Raw genomic sequence first — 18382 nt, forward strand, 5'->3', positions numbered from 1 at the left:
TGAGATGTCTTTTAAATAACTTATAGTGCAAATAAAAACACTCTTCTGAATAATTAGAAAACCCCATGGAGACAATAAACAGACATTTGTGTCATAAAATATTTCTTCAAGAAATAATGCAGCCTTTTGCACTCTGTTGTCAAACTGGATGAAAGAAGAATTCCAGATCCCTATGAGTGATTTAAAACATTATTCTTCAGATTGTGAGCAAACCTCCGCAGGTAAGATTAATAATAAATATGGGAAGTAGGCTTCACAATCATGTAACTTACTTTATTATGTAAGAAATTAAATGACTGAAATAAATCAGATTTAGATTCCATTCTAGTTGTATCACTTAAAAATGTGTGACCTTGGGAAAATTAATTAGATTTTTGTGCCTTAGTTTTTTTCAACAATGAAACAGGGATTATAGTTATTGTTACTGTAAATTTAAATGTGATATATTGAATTGTGAGTACATGATTGGAATCCACTGTAGGAATTTTGAGAAGGGTAGTGATATAATCAGAACAAGATTTAAAGAGGGTCATATGAGCTGCTTCAAGAGAACACAATACTGGAGACCAGAATAGAAGTGGAAGGACATGGCAGGAGGCTACTGCAGTGGGCCAGGAAAGAAATGGGGAGTAGGGAATGATCAAATTTGGGATACATTCTGAAAGGAGAGACAACAGGATTTGTTAAAGATATCAATAAGTAATAAACAATATGAGAATGAAAGGCAGTGAAGAACATTGCAAGGTTTTTCATTTGTTTTTGTTTGAACCATTACATGGTAGATAGTACCATTTAATGAGATGGGGAACTTCAATTTTACTGTGGAATATTTAAAATTGATTTTTTTATATATAGAGCTTGATATCCAATTGTAGATGTCCAAAAGTGGAGATGTTGCATATGTTTTGTTTTATTTTGTTTTACAATGTCTAACAGCTATTTCTGTTGCCTAACAAAACCAGCACATTGTAACAGGTACCAGGTTCCAAAGTTCCATTTCTGACATAGTTATTTTTTCCCAAATCTTTGTACATATTTTTGTAGAATTTTAAAACAAGGTTGAAAATAAATGGAAGGATATGGGCTGGAAACATAAAATTAAAGTGTTTCAGCATTTATTGTTCAGGAAAATGAGGACTATCTAAGTAAAGACCCCAGAAAAGATGTCTCAGTGAAGTTTGAGACAATTCAGGACAGTAAAGTTCTATTCATAGTTTTATCTACCCACACCGAGTATGTAATTCAGTTTAAATGGGTCTCAAGTATTACACCTTTGTGACTATAAATGGTGCATATTTTAAGGAATTCCCTTTTCATCTTCTCTTGTTCCCTTCTCATTTTTCCTTTAAAATTCACCTGAAGTATTGCTTCCCATGGGAAGCTATCTAATTTCTGTTTGATTTATTTATTACTACACCATGACTCTTAGTTTGTGTGGATATTCTTATAACTGTATGTACTACATGGGTCTGGAATTGTACATCATATAACTGAGGGTAGAGAAATATGCCTTATTCAACTTGGTAATCACAATGTCTATAGAACATTGGACACAAATAGATAATTCATATAAATTATTTTGATTGAATGAATAAAAAAGATGAAACATAGAATGCATTAAAAAATCCCCCCTCCCCCTTTGTTTTGTAGGTAAACTCTTTCTAATACTTGAACTCGGCTCCTGTAGAGAATCCATGGAACCAAGGAACAATGTAACTTATTTTGTACTTCTGGGCCTCACACAGAATCCAAAGGAGCAGAAAGTCCTTTTTGTGATGTTCTTATTCTTCTACATCTTGACTCTGGGGGGAAACCTGCTCATTGTGATGACAATAACTGTCAGTAAGACCTTGAACTCACCAATGTACTTTTTTCTTGCTTGCTTATCATTTATAGACCTAGTTTATTCCTCTTCTATTTCCCCCAGATTGATCTCAGACTTGTTCTTTGGGAAAAATACTATATCGTTGCAAACTTGTATGACCCAGCTATTTACTGAGCGCTTTTTTGGTGGATCAGAGATCATTCTTTTGTTGGTGATGGCCTATGACCGCTATGTGGCCATCTGTAAGCCCTTGCGTTATTTGGTTATCATGAGGCAAAGGGTTTGTGTTGTGCTGCTGGTGGTGTCCTGTGTTGGAGGTTTTCTGCACTCAGTAATTCAGCTTAGCACTATTTATGGGCTCCCATTCTGTGGCCCCAATGTCATTGATCACTTTATGTGTGACATGTTCCCCTTATTGAAACTGGTCTGTACTGACACCTATGTCATTGGCATCTTAGTGGTGGCCAATGGAGGATTGATGTGCACTGTTGCATTTCTATTCTTACTCATCTCCTATGGAGTCATCTTGCACTCTCTAAAGAACCTGAGTCAGGAACAGAGGCAGAAAGCCCTTCAGACCTGTGGTTCCCACATCACTGTGGTTGTCTGCTTCTTTGTTCCCTGTATTTTCATGTATGTAAGACCTGCTAAGACTTTCCCTATTGACAAATCATTGAGTGTGTTTTATACAGTCATAACCCCTATGCTGAACCCATTAATCTACAGTCTAAGAAATTCTGAGTTGACTAATGCTATGAAGCAGCTCTGGAGAAAAAAATGTCATCTCAAATGGTAAATAAGTGTGTTATCCAACATGAAGAAATTAATTTAGCATTAGAGCTAATCTTCTTGGAATGTAAATATGTTCACAAATCTGATACAGACTTTCATTTTCTCTGAATAATGTATGAAAATTATAATTAAATAATTAACTGTTATTAATAAAATTTTCCTGCTAGAATATAAACTCCATGATGACGGTTTAACACTGCACCTAGAAAGGTAGGATGCATTTACAATAGACAGTCGATAAACAAATGCAATGAATTAGGTGATGAAATTTTTATAGATTTTCCTAATTTTTTCTTAATTTCTACATTTACTTTTATTATTTTTTCATTCTTACTTTTATTCTTAGAGTTTTGTCTTTTATCTTCATTATTTTCATTGTACTAGTTAAAATATTTAATATTATATAGACTGTCATCTTTATTCAATTTCATTTGCTTTACATATGACATTTTAGTGTAATATTTTATGTTTTAAAATAAGAAAATGAAAATATAATGGATAATAATATATATTAAAAATATAATCTATGCAAAATGGAATATGTTGGATAAACCTCCATCCCCAACAGATTCTCTCAGTGCTTCCAGATGCAGTCAGTTTGTTCCTTATATTCTTCAAGTAATAATCTTTGCAAAAACAGTGTATTTTCATATATGCTGGTGATTATGTCTCTGTGTATAAATGTATTTTACTACTGTCTTCTAAAGATCTTTACATACTAATTTATATAGACCTGTTTCCTTATACTGCTTAACTTTTAAATAAAGATGCATTAAAATTAACATATCCAGTTCTCTTCAAGTTTTCCTCTGTCTTTTCCTATGACAAAGAATTCTGCAATAAAGTCTTCATGAAATTTTCTAAGTGTGAGTTCTTAGAAGTGGATTTGTTGAGTCAATAGGTATATGTATTTAAAATGTTGATATTCATATTTATTGCTAAAATGCCATCCATGACTTTGAACCAAACTCACTATTCCTCTCATTCTGGAAAATGTATGTTTGACTACATTGTCTACAGCCAGTGCTGGAAGAACATTTTTTGAGCATGAAAGTTTAATGATATTGTGTTTCATTTGTATACTTTAATTACAAATAGAATTGAATTTGGGCATCTATTCACATTTTTTAAATTATTTGTATTCCTTTCCATGAATTGCCTGTTACTGAATTTTATGTGTTTTATTTGCCTGCTGATTTTTTCCATACTGATTTTTAGGATTTTTAAATTACAATTTATTAATTTTTCTTTATTGGAATATTATTACTTTGCACTGTTGTGCCCGTTTCTGCTGTACAACAAATTGATCAGCTGTATTTATACATATGTCACCATATGCCCTCCCTCTTGAGTCTCCCTCCCACCTTCCCTATCCCACCCCTCTAGGTCATCACCAATTTAATTATATACTAAGGATGTTATCTCTTTTACCATGTATGTGGAATTATTATTTTCCAGGTTATGATTTGATTGTTTTGTTTCTATACTGTGCAAAATAATTTTGGGCATGTAGAATTATTTTAAGATTTGTGTAATTAAATCCATCAATATTTTATGTCTTTTATGTCTTGCTTAGAAAGAATTTCCCTAGTTCGAGGTTATGAAAATATTTTCCCACAATTTTTTCAACATTTAATTTTTAAGTCTTTTTGTTGTTTTATATATATATTTTTTGCTGTTTTATATTTTATGTTTAAATTTTGAACCATTTACACTTTGATGTAAGGAGTTAAGTAGGGATTAAAGTTTAGTCATTTTTGAAGATGGCCATTTTTATAGATGTACAATTGTTTTCCCTCATGATTTGATCCCAACTTTGATTTCTAAAACATGGTATGTGTGTGGATATAAATCAAACTACTATTAGCTTCCTATGATCTCTTTATCCATGTACCATTTATCACATGATGTGATTGCGTTTGATTTGAAATACACTTTGGTACCACATAAGCCTAGGACTCCGTTATTTTCCTTATCAGAACTATGTTTATTCTTATATATTTATATTATAAAATTAAACTTCAATAAGATAGTCTGGTAAAAACTACATCTTTTTTATTGATGTATAGTTGTTTTACAATGCTGTGTTAGTTTCTACTGTATAGGGAAGTGGAATTCCCTGTGCTATAGAGCAGGTTCTCATTAGTTATCTATTTTATACATATTAGTGTATATATGTCAATCCCAATCTCCCAATTCATTCCACCCCCTCCGTCCCACCTTTCTCCTTTGGTATCCATACTTTTTTTTATCTATGTCTGTGTCTCTATTTCTGCTTCATAAATAAGATCATCTGTACCAATTTTTTCTGATTCCACATGTATGTGCTAATATATATGTTTTCTCTTTCTGACTTACTTCACTCTGTGTGACAGTCTCTAGGTCCATCCATGTCTCTACAAATGATCCAAATCCATTCCTTTTTATGGCTAGGTAATAGTCTATTGTATACATGTACCATATCTTCTTTATCCATTCATCTGTCTATGGGCATTAAGTTGCTTCCATGACCTGGCTATTGTAAATAGTGCTGCAATGAATATTGGGGTACATGTGACTTTTTGAGTTATGGTTTTCTATGGGTTATACCTAGTAGTGGGATTGCTGGGTCATATGGTGATTCTATTTTTAGTTTTTAAAGGCACCTTCGTATTGTTCTCCATAGTGGCTGTATCAATTTACATTCCCATCAATAGTACAAGAGGGTTCCCTTTTTTCCACACACTCTCCAACATTTATTGTTCATAGATTTTTTGATGATGGCCATCCTGTCTGGTGTGAGGTGATACCTCATTGTAGTTTTGATTTGCATTTCTGTAATAATTAATGATATTGAGCATTTTTTCCTGTGTTTGTTGGCCATTTGTGAGTCTTTGGAGAAATGTCTATTTAGGTCTTCCACCCATTTCTTGATTTGACTTTTTTTTTTTTTTTATATTGAGCTTCATGAGCTGTTTGTATATTTTGGAGATTAACCCTTTGTTCATTGATTTGTTTGCAAATATTTTCTTCCATTTTGAGGATTGGCTTTTTGTCTTGTTTATGGTTTCCTTTGCTGTGCAAAAGCTTTTAAGTTTCATTAGGTCCCATTTGTTTCCATTTGTTTATTTTTGTTTTTATTTCCATTACTCTAGGAGGTGGCTCAAAAAAGATCTTGCTGTGTTTTATGTCAAAGACTGTTCTGCCTATGTTTTCCTCTAAGAGTTTTATAGTGTCCGGTCTTACATTTAGGTCTTTAATCCATTTTGAGTTTATTTTTGTGTATGGTGTTAGGTAGTGTTCTAATTTCATTCTTTCACATGTAGCTGTCCAGTATTACCAGACCTCTGTTAACTTCCAGTGATCTCTTTAGCCATATGCCATTTAACATGTGATTTGATTGCATTTGATTTAAAGTACATTTTGATACCTCATATGCCTAGAATTCCTTCATTACTTTCCTTATCAGAACTATGTTTAATTTTGAATATTTATATTTTGAAATTGAATTTTAATAGGGTAGTCTGTTAAAAATGACATTTATTTAGTATTTTCAGTAATATTTGATTGAGAAAGAATTTTATATTTAGAGAATTGATTATTCTTATCCAAAAATTGTGTAGGTATTTTCACTTGACTAGTCATATTTTATGTTCATATAGATCTAGTATGTTTATTTGTAGACAGTATATTTGAGGTCTTTCTTTTGCTGCTATTGTAAATAGGATCTTGTCTTCTATTACAGTTTCCAATTGTATAATGTTTCAATGTAGAAAGTATTTTTGTTTTCCATTTTTATGTAACATATCATATTCACAGCATATCATTTATACCTTTTAGTCGAAGTTCTGCTGTGAGTATTGTAAGTACTGTAAGTGCTGTAAGTATTGACAAATACATACAGTTGTGTAACCACTATATCAATCAATATGCAGAATGTTTTATCACCAAAATACTTCCAGATGCCCCTTTGTATCCTGGAAGACACATTAATTTCTATTCCTACAGTTTTGTCTTTTACAGAATGTCAGTTTTTTCTCCAGCTTTTATTAAGGTATAATTGAGAAATTAAAATTGTGTATATTTAAGGTAGTCAATGTCAGGATTTTATGTACAGAAATGACTTCCAAAATCAGCTGCTTTATACATCCATCACCTCACTTGAATACCTAAGTATTTTATAATTTTTGATGCAGTTGTAAATCAGATAAATTAAAATTAAATTGTTTTTTGGATTGGATTGTTCATTGATAGTATATGTAAATGCAACTGATTTTTGAATGTTGATTTTCTATCCTGTAACCTTGTTGAATTTGTTTATTAGTTCTAATAATATTTGGTGGAATTTTTGTATTTTCTATATGTCATATCATGTCCAATATCTAGCCTTTTAAATTCAGCTTCTTGAACTTTGTATCACGCATTTGAGAATTATGTATATATAGTGCTTATCAATAGTTCATTTCATCAGCTGTATCACAGTTTGTTTATCCTTTTCTCCATTAAGAGATATTTTGATTGTTTTGAGCTATTTGAGATTTTGAATAAAACTGCTATGAACATTCATGAGTAGGTTTTTGTAAAACAAAGAAAACAAACAAATATATGAAATAATTATTTTGAAGACATTGGATGTTAGGAGCAATTGACTGTGATCACTGAATAATAGGAAACAAGTTGAGCTCTAGGATTTTTCCCGTTTATTATTGTTAAAATGTTTTCATATTTGGTGCAGTGAGGGATAACTCAGAAGGTCCCAGCAGACTCCCTGAGTTGGGGTGGTGAAGTTGAGAGTCTGAGGAGACTAAGGCACCAAGGCAGCTAAAATTCTGACAGAAGAATACTGCAGATGATAGACCTGGAGGGGCAGAGAGAGAGATTCACAGATATTGAGGGAGGGGATGCTGGAGATCTGGAGAGGATTCCCTTCAATTATTCATAGATTTGAGGAAAATGCCTGAGACTGGGGAGAAATTTATTCAGATGGATTAGATAGAATAGTGCTTGGTGCTCACACAGAACCATGAATAGTGCTTTTTCTCACTAGCTGGAAAAACCTCATAGTTCACAGGACCACTGCAGTGGGTTGAATACTAGGAAGGCTGTGCATCAATAGTAGGAGATAATTTGCCCTGGACCAAGCACTTCTCCAGACCTGCCTCATAAATCATAACAGCAAGAAAAAAGGATCCAAAAACAAAACATCCAAAAGAATCAGACTAAATATTATGTTCAGAATTTTGCGTCTGTGTTACCATGAGATATTGCTCTGATTATTTTTCTTGAGATGCCCTTGTTTCATTCCTGTATAAGGGCTATACTGGTGCATAAAATGAGTTGGGAAGTATAATACTTTCCTCCCATCTCTAAAAGTATTTATGTAGGATTGGTACTATTATTATATAGAATTCATCAGTCAAGCTATATAAAAAAGGAATTTTGTTTTGGGAAGGAAAGGATTTTAAAGAATTAATTTTCTTGGGTATTAGATTATATCAGTTTTACGCTATTTTTTATAGTGTTTTTAGGAAGTTGTGTTTGTCATAGCAATGGCCCATTTTCTTTTAGTTAACAAGTCTATTGTCATAAATTTATTTTATGACAATAAAATAAATCCTTTTATCATATTTTTTAACTCTGTAGAATCTTTAGTGACAATACTCTTTTCATTCCCAATTCTGAAAATTTGTTTTTTCTCTTATTTTTTTCTTAATCCAATTTTCTAGAAGCTTATTAGTTCCATCAAACATTCAAAGAACTAGTTCCTGGATTCGTATATTTTCTCTGGTTTGCAATTAATATTTATCTCGATTTATGTCTTCTATTTACTATTTCCATTCTACAATATTTTCTATGCTTATTTTGCTTTTCTTTTTCTATGTAGTTTCTTGACACCAAAACTTAGTTCATTTCTTAATATTTCTTGTTTTCTATTACTTGCATTTAAAGCTGTAAATATCTCTCTAACCACACCTTTATCTGCATCCAGTTAATTTATATTTATATGATATAGTATATAGTTTATATATCACAGATATCTGTAATATATCTTATATATATATATATGTATATCATTATATTTCTACTGAAAGTTGATTTTTCAAAATTTCCATGAGTAATTTAGATGTGTTGCTTAATTGGCAAATAGTTGGAAAATGTTATTGTTTATCAGTTTCCAGTTTAATTACATTTTTACTATATTTGTATATATTCTTTATGAATTAAGTCCTTTGAAATGTATTGCAGCTTCTTTTGTGGCCTACTGTATTGTTTATTTTGGTGACTGCTTCATGAGCAGCACTTTGAGATGAATAGAATATTCCCACAAATGGTTTCTCTTTCTCTACTCTTATAGTAACATGGATTCTATCATCCTGCTGGTCTGAAACTATGTGACAGACTATATGACATCCTCTGCACTAAAAACTAATTTTAGTAGACTTTTTTTGAAATTAGCATTCATAATATTTAGAAATCTGGTCAGATCTCATCTTCAAAGGCAAAGCTTGAACTTAAACAGTTTTGCCTATTTTGATGATGTAAACAATAAAGTATTTACATATTTCATTTCTGTCCAAACTGGACTTTTCCCTTGCGGTGGTTTGACCTCAATTTGTTCTTTTAAGATTTTCCCCAAGCAGACAGATTTCTCTAAGTCCTGTTTTACACAGTGATTATCCTGGTGGCATCTCTGGAGATAAAGAGTTTACCATCAAAATTATGATTATGGTCCCAATGAATTTAATTAGATAAGAATCACTTTTGGAGATGCACCAATTGAATGACTCATCAACAAGTGCTGTAGTCCAAAGGTAGATAAAGTGTTTATGGACCTTTGCCCTTACCTCCAAGAGTATTTGTCTGTACCAATACTCAAATGACTGGCTTTTTTGTGAATTAAAATGATAGACTCAAAATATAATAAAATAAGTGACTAAAATTATTCTCCATTTTTCAGGAAACCCAAAGTTCAACAATATGATATGAAGACAGGATAGTATAACTGATTTAGAAACAGAATGTTGCAAAGGCTATTTCACAATTTCACTTTCACTGATACAAACACAAACTTTTTTATGTAAACAATTTATACACAATTTACAGATTTCTCTCCAATGAAAGTGTTGATTTAACATTTGGTTTTGATTCTTTTTTTCAGGACAAATCTTGCCAACAATGGCTATTTTGATTTTCTGTTCACAATCAAGAGTCAGAGGTCTTTAGGCAACAGGACATTCATATTCATTTTTGAACTCCAAACAATTTGAAAAGTAATATTTCTCTGAATGACTGAGATGAATCAGATATCCTGCAAGCATGGTGAGAGTTGGTTACATGGAACCCATTCAGGGTCCAGTGATGCTGCAGGCATCTTAGTCTCTGTGTTCCAAGAGATGGCATCAGTGCATGAAGGATGAAGGAGACGGTACCAGAGCCCACAACGTGGATTGAATGGCTTTCTCCTTATGCAGGTAACACAGGAAGTCTATTTAGACACAAGTTTCTGAAAAGGCTTTCTATTTTGCAAGAGTACAGTGGTGGTGTGAGAATTCAGTCTTTTAAAAGTTCTCCCATCTGGTTCTCATGATCAGCCAAGTCAGGGATCTTTTGTGATTAATAAAATATGTGAAGATTGATTTTATCCTATAATATGCTCATATTATAGAGATCCAAAATAAACTTACCTTCTTTAACATCACCTATACCTAGAAACTAATTTCAAATATACCTTTCTGGGATATTTTAATGGACAGATATTTCTAAAGCTCATTTTAGGTTCAATCGATAATGTTCTCTAAGCATTGTTTGTTGATCTGTTAAAAATTAGAAGATGATGTAGCATCTGTAGAACTTGACTGAGTGGTTTTCAAGAACCCAAGTTAATACTGTTGTAAGGAAGCTGTTACTTCAATTCCAATTTTTCTGTTCACAGTTGAGTTCAGCATTCTATCATATGTTTTTTGGCCATGTAGAGGCATTCTTTAATTGTTTGTGTGTATTTATATTAGTAGTAGTAAATTGCTTACAGATCTTTGTATTTTAAATATTAACTCTTTGTATATGCTCTAAAATGTAAATCATTTACACAAACTACTTTTGTCTATTGATGTTCTGGTATCTGTTCCTAAATCTTTAAAATATTTTGAAATTGTCAAAGATATCTATTTGGGATTTCAATTATTGGTTAAGAAGATTTTTCCACTCATAGAATGGAGAAAGTCATCTCCTTTAAACTGGAAAGCAAATATTATGAAGTCAACCTTGATTTAATTTTCCATTAAACCTTTTATCAATTTTTAATTTTTGTATAAATTATTAGCTCTCTGTAGAACTGCATTAACTTTCACATGGAAAACTAGTTGTGACAACTCATTTATTTAATAATATGTGTTTTTCCCACATATGTCTCTCGATTATTGACCATTCCATTAGTCTATAAGATATTAAAGAGATGATGTTTTAATTACCATTGTAGTATGATCTCTGAAAGTACTGGAACATAACCATACTGCATATTGGTTGAATGAATAAACAAATTATATTAAGATTTCAGGGAGTCACCAATAATAATATATTTACAGGTAATTTTGTTCTAATCTGTGAAGTAAGACATACAGAAGAACCTATGGAACAAAGGAATAATGTAAGTGAATTTATCCTCCTGGGGCTCACTCAGAGTGTTCAGGGTCAGAAAATATTATTTGTCATGTTCTTGCTCATCTAAATTGTGACAATGGTGGGCAACCTACTCATTGTCCTGACTGTGGTGGCCAGCCCAAACCTAGATTCCCCTATGTACTTCTTTCTTGGCTACTTATCATTCATGGATGCTGTTTATGCTACTACAGTCACCCCAAATATGATTACAGACCTAATCAATGAAAAGAATACCATTTCCTTCCAAGCTTGCATGACTCAGCTTTTTATAGGGCACTTTGTCGGTTGTGCTGAGATTTTGCTCCTGGTGGTCATGGCCTATGACCACTACGTGGCCATCTGTAAACCCTTGCATTATTTGACAATCATGAATCAGCGAGTGTGTGTTCTTCTGCTGCTGTTGGCCTGGTGTGGTGGGTTTTTACATGCTGTAGTTCAACTTCTCTTTGTTTACAACCTTCCCTTCTGTGGCCCCAATGTCATTGACCACTTCATCTGTGACATGTACCCCCTGTTAAAACTTGCCTGCACTGACACCTACACTATTGGCCTTACAGTGGTTGCCAATGATGGGACAATCTGTGTGGTTATCTTCATGTTCTTACTTATCTCCTATGGGGTGATTCTGCAATCCCTGAAGAATCTTAATCAGGAAGGGAGACACAAAGCCTTATCCACCTGCGGCTCCCACATTACTGTGGTGGTCCTCTTCTTTATGCCTTGTATTTTTATGTATGCAAGACCTCCTTCTACCTTACCCATTGATAAATCCTTTGCCGTGTTTTACACCATTATCACCCCTATGTTGAACCCTCTAATCTATACTCTGAGAAATGGTGAGATGAAAAACGCCATGAGAAAGCTCTGGGTCAGAAAAAGAAAATGAGGCAGCATGGAAATGTATCACCTCTTTTCAATGAAGAATTGCTCTTCCCAGGAAAACCATGTGTGACTACTTAACTATAGTAAGTTTCCCCTCAGATTTAATAACTTGGTCATGATGAAAACATTTATTATGTGAATAATTGCAATGATGAAAATATGCTTTTAGGGCTTTCATAATTTCCTAGTTCAAAGTCTATATTTTGTTTGAAATATATTTTTAAGATTTTCACAATTTCTTATGAAAATAGATATAGTTTTGGGGTGTAAAATATCTTTGTTGAGACTATTGATTTATGTTCTATATGATGAGTTAAGCTATAGTTAATGTAAATTTAGTTTAGTTAGCGGGTGTTTTTCACTAGTCAATCACACTGTATGAAAAAAACATATTCTGATTTTTATTACTATTTCTATTATATGGAGATTCCTTGTATTATCTCAAAGTCTTCCCAAATATGATTATATTCACCAAATAATATCAAGCATTTGAAATGATCAAAATTTATGTAATTCCTCCTCTTTTAGTTGTTTCTATAGACTGAAAGTTTCTTTCTCCTCCCAATTTATAAGTTAAATTCTTTATAATATGTTGGCATTTGCAAGTGGGCCCTTTGGGAAATGATTAGGTCATAAAAGTGGAGACCTCATGAATGGGATTAATGTCCTTATAAAAGATGCTTCAGAGAGCTCACTTGATCCTTCTGCCATGTGAGGACACAGCAAAAGATAGCTGTCTATGAACTAGGGAGGGGACCTCACCACACATGGAATCTACCAGCACCTCAATCTTGGACTTCTGAGCTCCTGAACTTTGGAAAATTAATGTTTGTTGTTAAAGCCACCCAGTCCATGGTAATTTTGTAATAGCAGCCCAAGTGGTCAAAGATAGACATTTAGTTAATCTTTAAATTTGTATAGTTATTTCAAGTGACGAAATAACAATATTTGCTAATTGTCTATGTTCATTGGTATATATGCTGCCTGAAGTTGGGGAAAGGTACTTAACTGTCTTTGTGTTCTCTGTTCCTTACACAATACATGGGACATAGAATCCATTCCATAAAATTTGCCACTTACTTGAAATCTTGATCTATTGCAGTGAGAATTTTATTGATAAATTTTGATTAACTCTTCCTATATTAAATACATACATTTGCTACAAATATTTACTGTTCTTTGACATTTGCTACAAATATTTTTCATGTTATTAATGCTATAACCATGGGTGTTTTTGTATAAAGATGTTATTTATATATTGTTACAGTTTTTGATTTTTTCTATCACATCACTCTTGGAAAATTCCATTTCCTTCCACTGATTTTATAAATTTTAACCTCTTGTTTTTTTAAAAGTAACTTTTCAAAACACTTTGTTATTAAACCCATCAATAATTTATTTTTGTGTGATAGGGGAATATCTAGCCTTAGTCCCCTGATAGGTGAAATTAAAAATTATTAATTTCAATTAATTTGAAAATTTTCTATTTGATATTACATGTTTTCCACCACCTAAAAGATTCAATTACAATGTACTTTCTCCTCCTCTTTGTCCTCCTCCCTCACCTCCCCCCACCCTTTTGCAAAGTTTGAAAATATCCCTAAAGATATATTTGAGACTTCATGACTCTGCATATTTATCTTGGGGAAAATGATGTGTTTTAACATTCTGTTTTCCCATCCAGAAAATCACATATATTTTGAAGGATTGATTGACATTGCAATAAAAATTTGCAATGATCTCCATAGAGTGTACATAAATCTTGCTTTTTGGTTTCCTTAATAAAAATAGGACTCTCATTTACATTTGATTCACATTTTTACTGAGCTGGTCAGAAAGTGCTTAATGTCTTATTCTGGCATGAATTACAGCACAACCCCAAAGCCACAGGCATATATCTGTATCCAAACATTCATAGCCTGTATTCAAAAATACACAAATATATGCGCAATCACACACTCAGATCTGTATCCAACCTCCTGTGAATCTGTATGACCACATGTATGTACACATTCAACAATATATAGATCTGTTTTCAATTGCATGTATGTGTGTGTATGTGAACACACGTGGGTCTGTATCTGAAAACACATGGATTAGTATCAGACTTCTGATATGAATGCATTTGTATATATATATATGTAAATGTATATATACATTTGATGTGATCACACACAGGCCTGTATCTGTCCAAACATGGGTCTATGCCTTACCATACAGTGGTCTGTATCTGACTGTATATGAATTTAGTCAGAACTTGAATGAACAGTTGTTCTCTTCTATGTGGCATGGTCTGAGGTCATTCTCCACTGTTTAGGTGATTGCTGGGCTTTTAATGTAGGTCCAAGATGATTTCACTTATATGAATGGTGCCTTGGCAAGAATGGGTAGAAGACGGGCTCCTCTGGGTCTCCTTCCTTCTCTATGTCAATATAGGGCTATGTAGGCAGTATCTGCCCAGTGAGGTTGTCAGACTTGTAAAATGACAGCCCAGGGTATCCAGAAGGAGGAGTCAAAAGTTATCAGTTCATTTAAATCTCATCCCATGATGGCATCACCCTGAAGTACAGGATCTCAGGTTCTTAATCAAGACTAATGATCATATCAGAGAAAACAATCAGCAAAATGAAAAGGTAACCTATGGAATGGGAGAAAATATTTGCAAAGCCTATATCTCATAAGAAGTTAATATCCAAAATATATAAGGAACTTTTACAACTCAATAGCAAAAAACAAGGTAACCCAATTTAACACTGGGCAAAGAACTTCAATAGATATTTGTCCAAGGAAGATATAGAAATGGCCAATAGGAACATGAGAAGGTGCTCAAGTGCTCAACATCAATAATCATCAGGGAAATGTTAATTATAACAAAAATGAGATATCATGTCATACATGTTAGAATAGCTATATGAGATATATAGGAGATAATAAATGTTTGTGAGGATGTAGAAAAAAAGGGAACCCTACTATACTGTTGGTGGAAATATAAATTTGTTAAAATACTATGGAAAACATTATGGAAGTTTATCAAAAAATTGAAACTAAACCTACCACATAATTCAGCAGTCACACTTCTGTGTATATATCCAAGAGTATAAAATCAGGAAACTGAAGAGATATTTATACTCCTGTGTTTACTGAATCATTATTCAGAATAGATGAGAAACAACCTATTGGAAACAACCTATCCATTGATTGATGAATGAATAAAGAAAACATGGTATGTGTTTATATATTATATATATATATATATATATATATATAATGGAATATTATTCAGCAATATAAAAGAAGGGAAGCCTGCCATTTGTGACAATGTGGAGGGACTTTAAGACCATTATGCTAAATGAAATAAGCAGTAATTGAAAGATAAATACTATATGATCTCACTTATAGATGGGATTTAAAACAAAACTCAGAAGCAGAGAGTAGAATGTTGATTGCCAGGGGCTGGTAGATAAGAGAAACTGGGTGATATTGTTCAAAGGGTAGATGCTTCCAGTTATAAGATGAATGAGTTCTGCACATCTAGTGCAGATCTAGCATGGTGACAATAGTTAATAATGTTATATTATATACTGAAAGTTGCTAAGAGAGTAGATCTTAAATATCCCCCCTACACACACCACAGATTGTAATTATGTGAGGTGATGGATGTGTTGACCAGCTTTACTGTGGTAATCTCTTCACCATATATCTCTATATCAAATTGTCATTATTGTGTTCCTTAAACTTACACAGTGTTATAGGTCAATTGCATCACAATAAAGCTGGAAAAATATTAAAAATAAATAAAATATATTTTATGAATTAAAAAAGGGAAGGTCTCTGAACTAGAGACATGCTATTTCTTCCACATACATTACATACTACTTTTTTGGAGGGAGCCACATAGCTAAAATAGATATTCCTGTCCACAAAGGAAGGCTATGATGCTTATTAGGGCAGTCCTCTTAAAATATTTGTAGACTTTCTATTTTTTTAATTGGAGTTTACTCCATTATACAAGGGCCACATTCACAAATGTCTTGAGAATAGCCCTTCTCAGGTTTGGGCTAAAGTCTGTGTGCAGGGATGATACCCTTAAGCCTCTTAGAAATCTTTTTGTGTATTTAAAGGGTTTATGAGACACACTAAATCTTTCTGAAGTCTTAGTACAGGATCTTACCTCTACAACTGTTGATATCATATATATTTTGATGCCATTTCTTACTCAGAGAGAGTTTTGCCCTTTTGAAAGGCTGGGAATGCAAATCAGTTTCATTATTTTTAACTATTCAGTCCAGGGTTATGGTTTATGTTTTCCCTGAATTCTGCTTGAAAACTTAACAGTTACTTTTTGATTCATCTCTCTTTATCCTTTATCACAGCATACACCGCTAACAGAAACAACTGGCACATTCAGTATTCTGCTTGAATATTTTAATCAAAGTCCTTATTCATTTAAGTAGATTTTCTATTTTCCACATTACTGTAGATAGTGGTATTGCCAAACCTTTCCAGGACAAAATAATAGTTCCTTTTAAGCCTTTAATTACAGACTATTCAAAGCCCTTCCATCTGTCTTCAGTCTCCTGGTACCAAATGCAATGCCACATGCTTTAAATTTATTTCTTTTTAATGGAAACACCACATTTTCAGGTTCCCCTTTTTGCTCAGATTCTCTTTTGCTACATGACATAAGACAATTTTTGTGAGTTAAAACTATTATTTTATTTATATCAAAATTTGTGGGCTAGAAATTCAGGTAGGGATTGGCTGGATATTTTCTTTTGCTTCATGTGACATGGACTGAAGGCACTCTGTGTGAGTCAGCTGATACCTGGATGGTCTGTAGGATCCAGCACAGCTTAATTCACATACATGATGTCTTGGAAGTGGTGGCTGGAAAAGACCTAAGGGAATCCTCTTCCTATCCATTTGGATGCAGGAGAGCAAGTTCTCTCCAGTGAATAGTCAGACTTTTTACGTGGTGCTCAGGGATCCCAGTGGTAGAAAGCAGAAGGTGTCATGCCAGTTAAGGACTATTTTTAAAACTAGCTTACTCCCATTTTCACCATCCTCTGTCGCTCAAAGCAGTCAGATAACCTGCCTGGATTTGAGGTGATGGAGAAATAGATGACAGCGTTTGATGGGAAAGTGGCAAAGTCACATTACAGAACAGCAAATGGGAAGGGAGATATCGTTATATTCATTTTTGGAAAATACACTCTTACTCATCTCTAAATGGCATGCTCCTAATTTTATTTTGATTGAATTTAACTATAGACCGCTTTAGAATGCATAATGTCTTAACATGATTATATTTTCTAATTTCTGAACATGATATATATCCTTTTATTTGGGTGTTTTGAAATTTTATTTTTGAAAAGATTTGTAGCTTTTCCGGTAAGTTTCTTTCTCATCTTTTCCTAAATATTTATAACTTTAGATGTTATTGTAAAAGGTGCTTAAATTGTTTTTGTTTTCCAAATGTTATTGATGTTAATATATGGAAATATAATTTAATATTTCACTTGGATCTAGACCCCTACAAACTTTCTAAGTTCATATATTATTTTTAGTATTTTCTAGGCTCCTTAAGGTTTTCTATGACACAATCAAATTGCATATATATATATGACAGTTCATGTCTTGGAATATATAGGAGTATGTAGCCTTTCAATGTCTTTTTGAGTCATTTTCAGGCAGTTGCTATTTCCCCATATTTTATCAAATTTATCAAATTCTTTGGCATAAAGTTTTTTATAGCAACCTTTTATTAGTCATTTAAACTGTGAAGGGTATATCTGATGTTCATTGGCTTTTATTTATGATATTGCTCATTCGGATTTTTTTCTCTTTTCTCTTGGACACCGTTGCTAGAGAATTATCAATTTTATTATAAAAGTGTGAACTTATGGCTGTTTTCACTTTTTTCTTTTATGTTTCTATGTTGTTGATTTTATCATATCTTTACTATGTCCTTTCTTTTACTTTGGCTTTAGTTTATTCCTCTTGTGCTAGCTTCTTAAGATAAAAGATTAGATAGCTGATTTTAAAACTCTATTTTATTGTATTTATTTTTTTAAAGCTCTATTTTATTTTTCTATTTTTTAAGAACTTTTATTGAGATAAAGTTAACAGACAATAAACAGCATATATTTAGAGTGTACAATTTGGTATCCCAATCTCCCAGTTCATTCCCCCCCCAACCCTCCCCGCTTTCCCCACTTAGTGTCCATGTGTTTGTTCTCTACATCT

The 18382-nt window shown here is 32.8% G+C and overlaps 1 protein-coding gene and 1 pseudogene across 1 annotated transcript; both read left to right on the top strand.

Annotated features, from left to right (window-relative positions):
- The first annotated feature begins 1694 nt into the window (after positions 1-1694).
- On the top strand, positions 1695-2621 carry LOC130848586 (olfactory receptor 4A47-like). The gene has a single exon (XM_057727034.1). The coding sequence runs from the start codon at positions 1695-1697 to the stop codon at positions 2619-2621; it is 927 nt and encodes a 308-aa protein (XP_057583017.1).
- Positions 2622-11216: 8595 nt separating this feature from the next.
- On the top strand, positions 11217-12140 carry LOC130849465 (olfactory receptor 4A47-like; annotated as a pseudogene).
- Positions 12141-18382: the final 6242 nt, after the last annotated feature.

This window comes from Hippopotamus amphibius, chromosome 3, assembly GCF_030028045.1.
Source record: "Hippopotamus amphibius kiboko isolate mHipAmp2 chromosome 3, mHipAmp2.hap2, whole genome shotgun sequence".
Lineage (NCBI taxonomy): Eukaryota > Metazoa > Chordata > Mammalia > Artiodactyla > Hippopotamidae > Hippopotamus > Hippopotamus amphibius.

Bases quoted from the DNA above. Each gene is read 5' to 3' on its own strand.
- LOC130848586 (XM_057727034.1), top strand. From the start codon at position 1,695: ATGGAACCAAGGAACAATGTAACTTATTTTGTACTTCTGGGCCTCACA.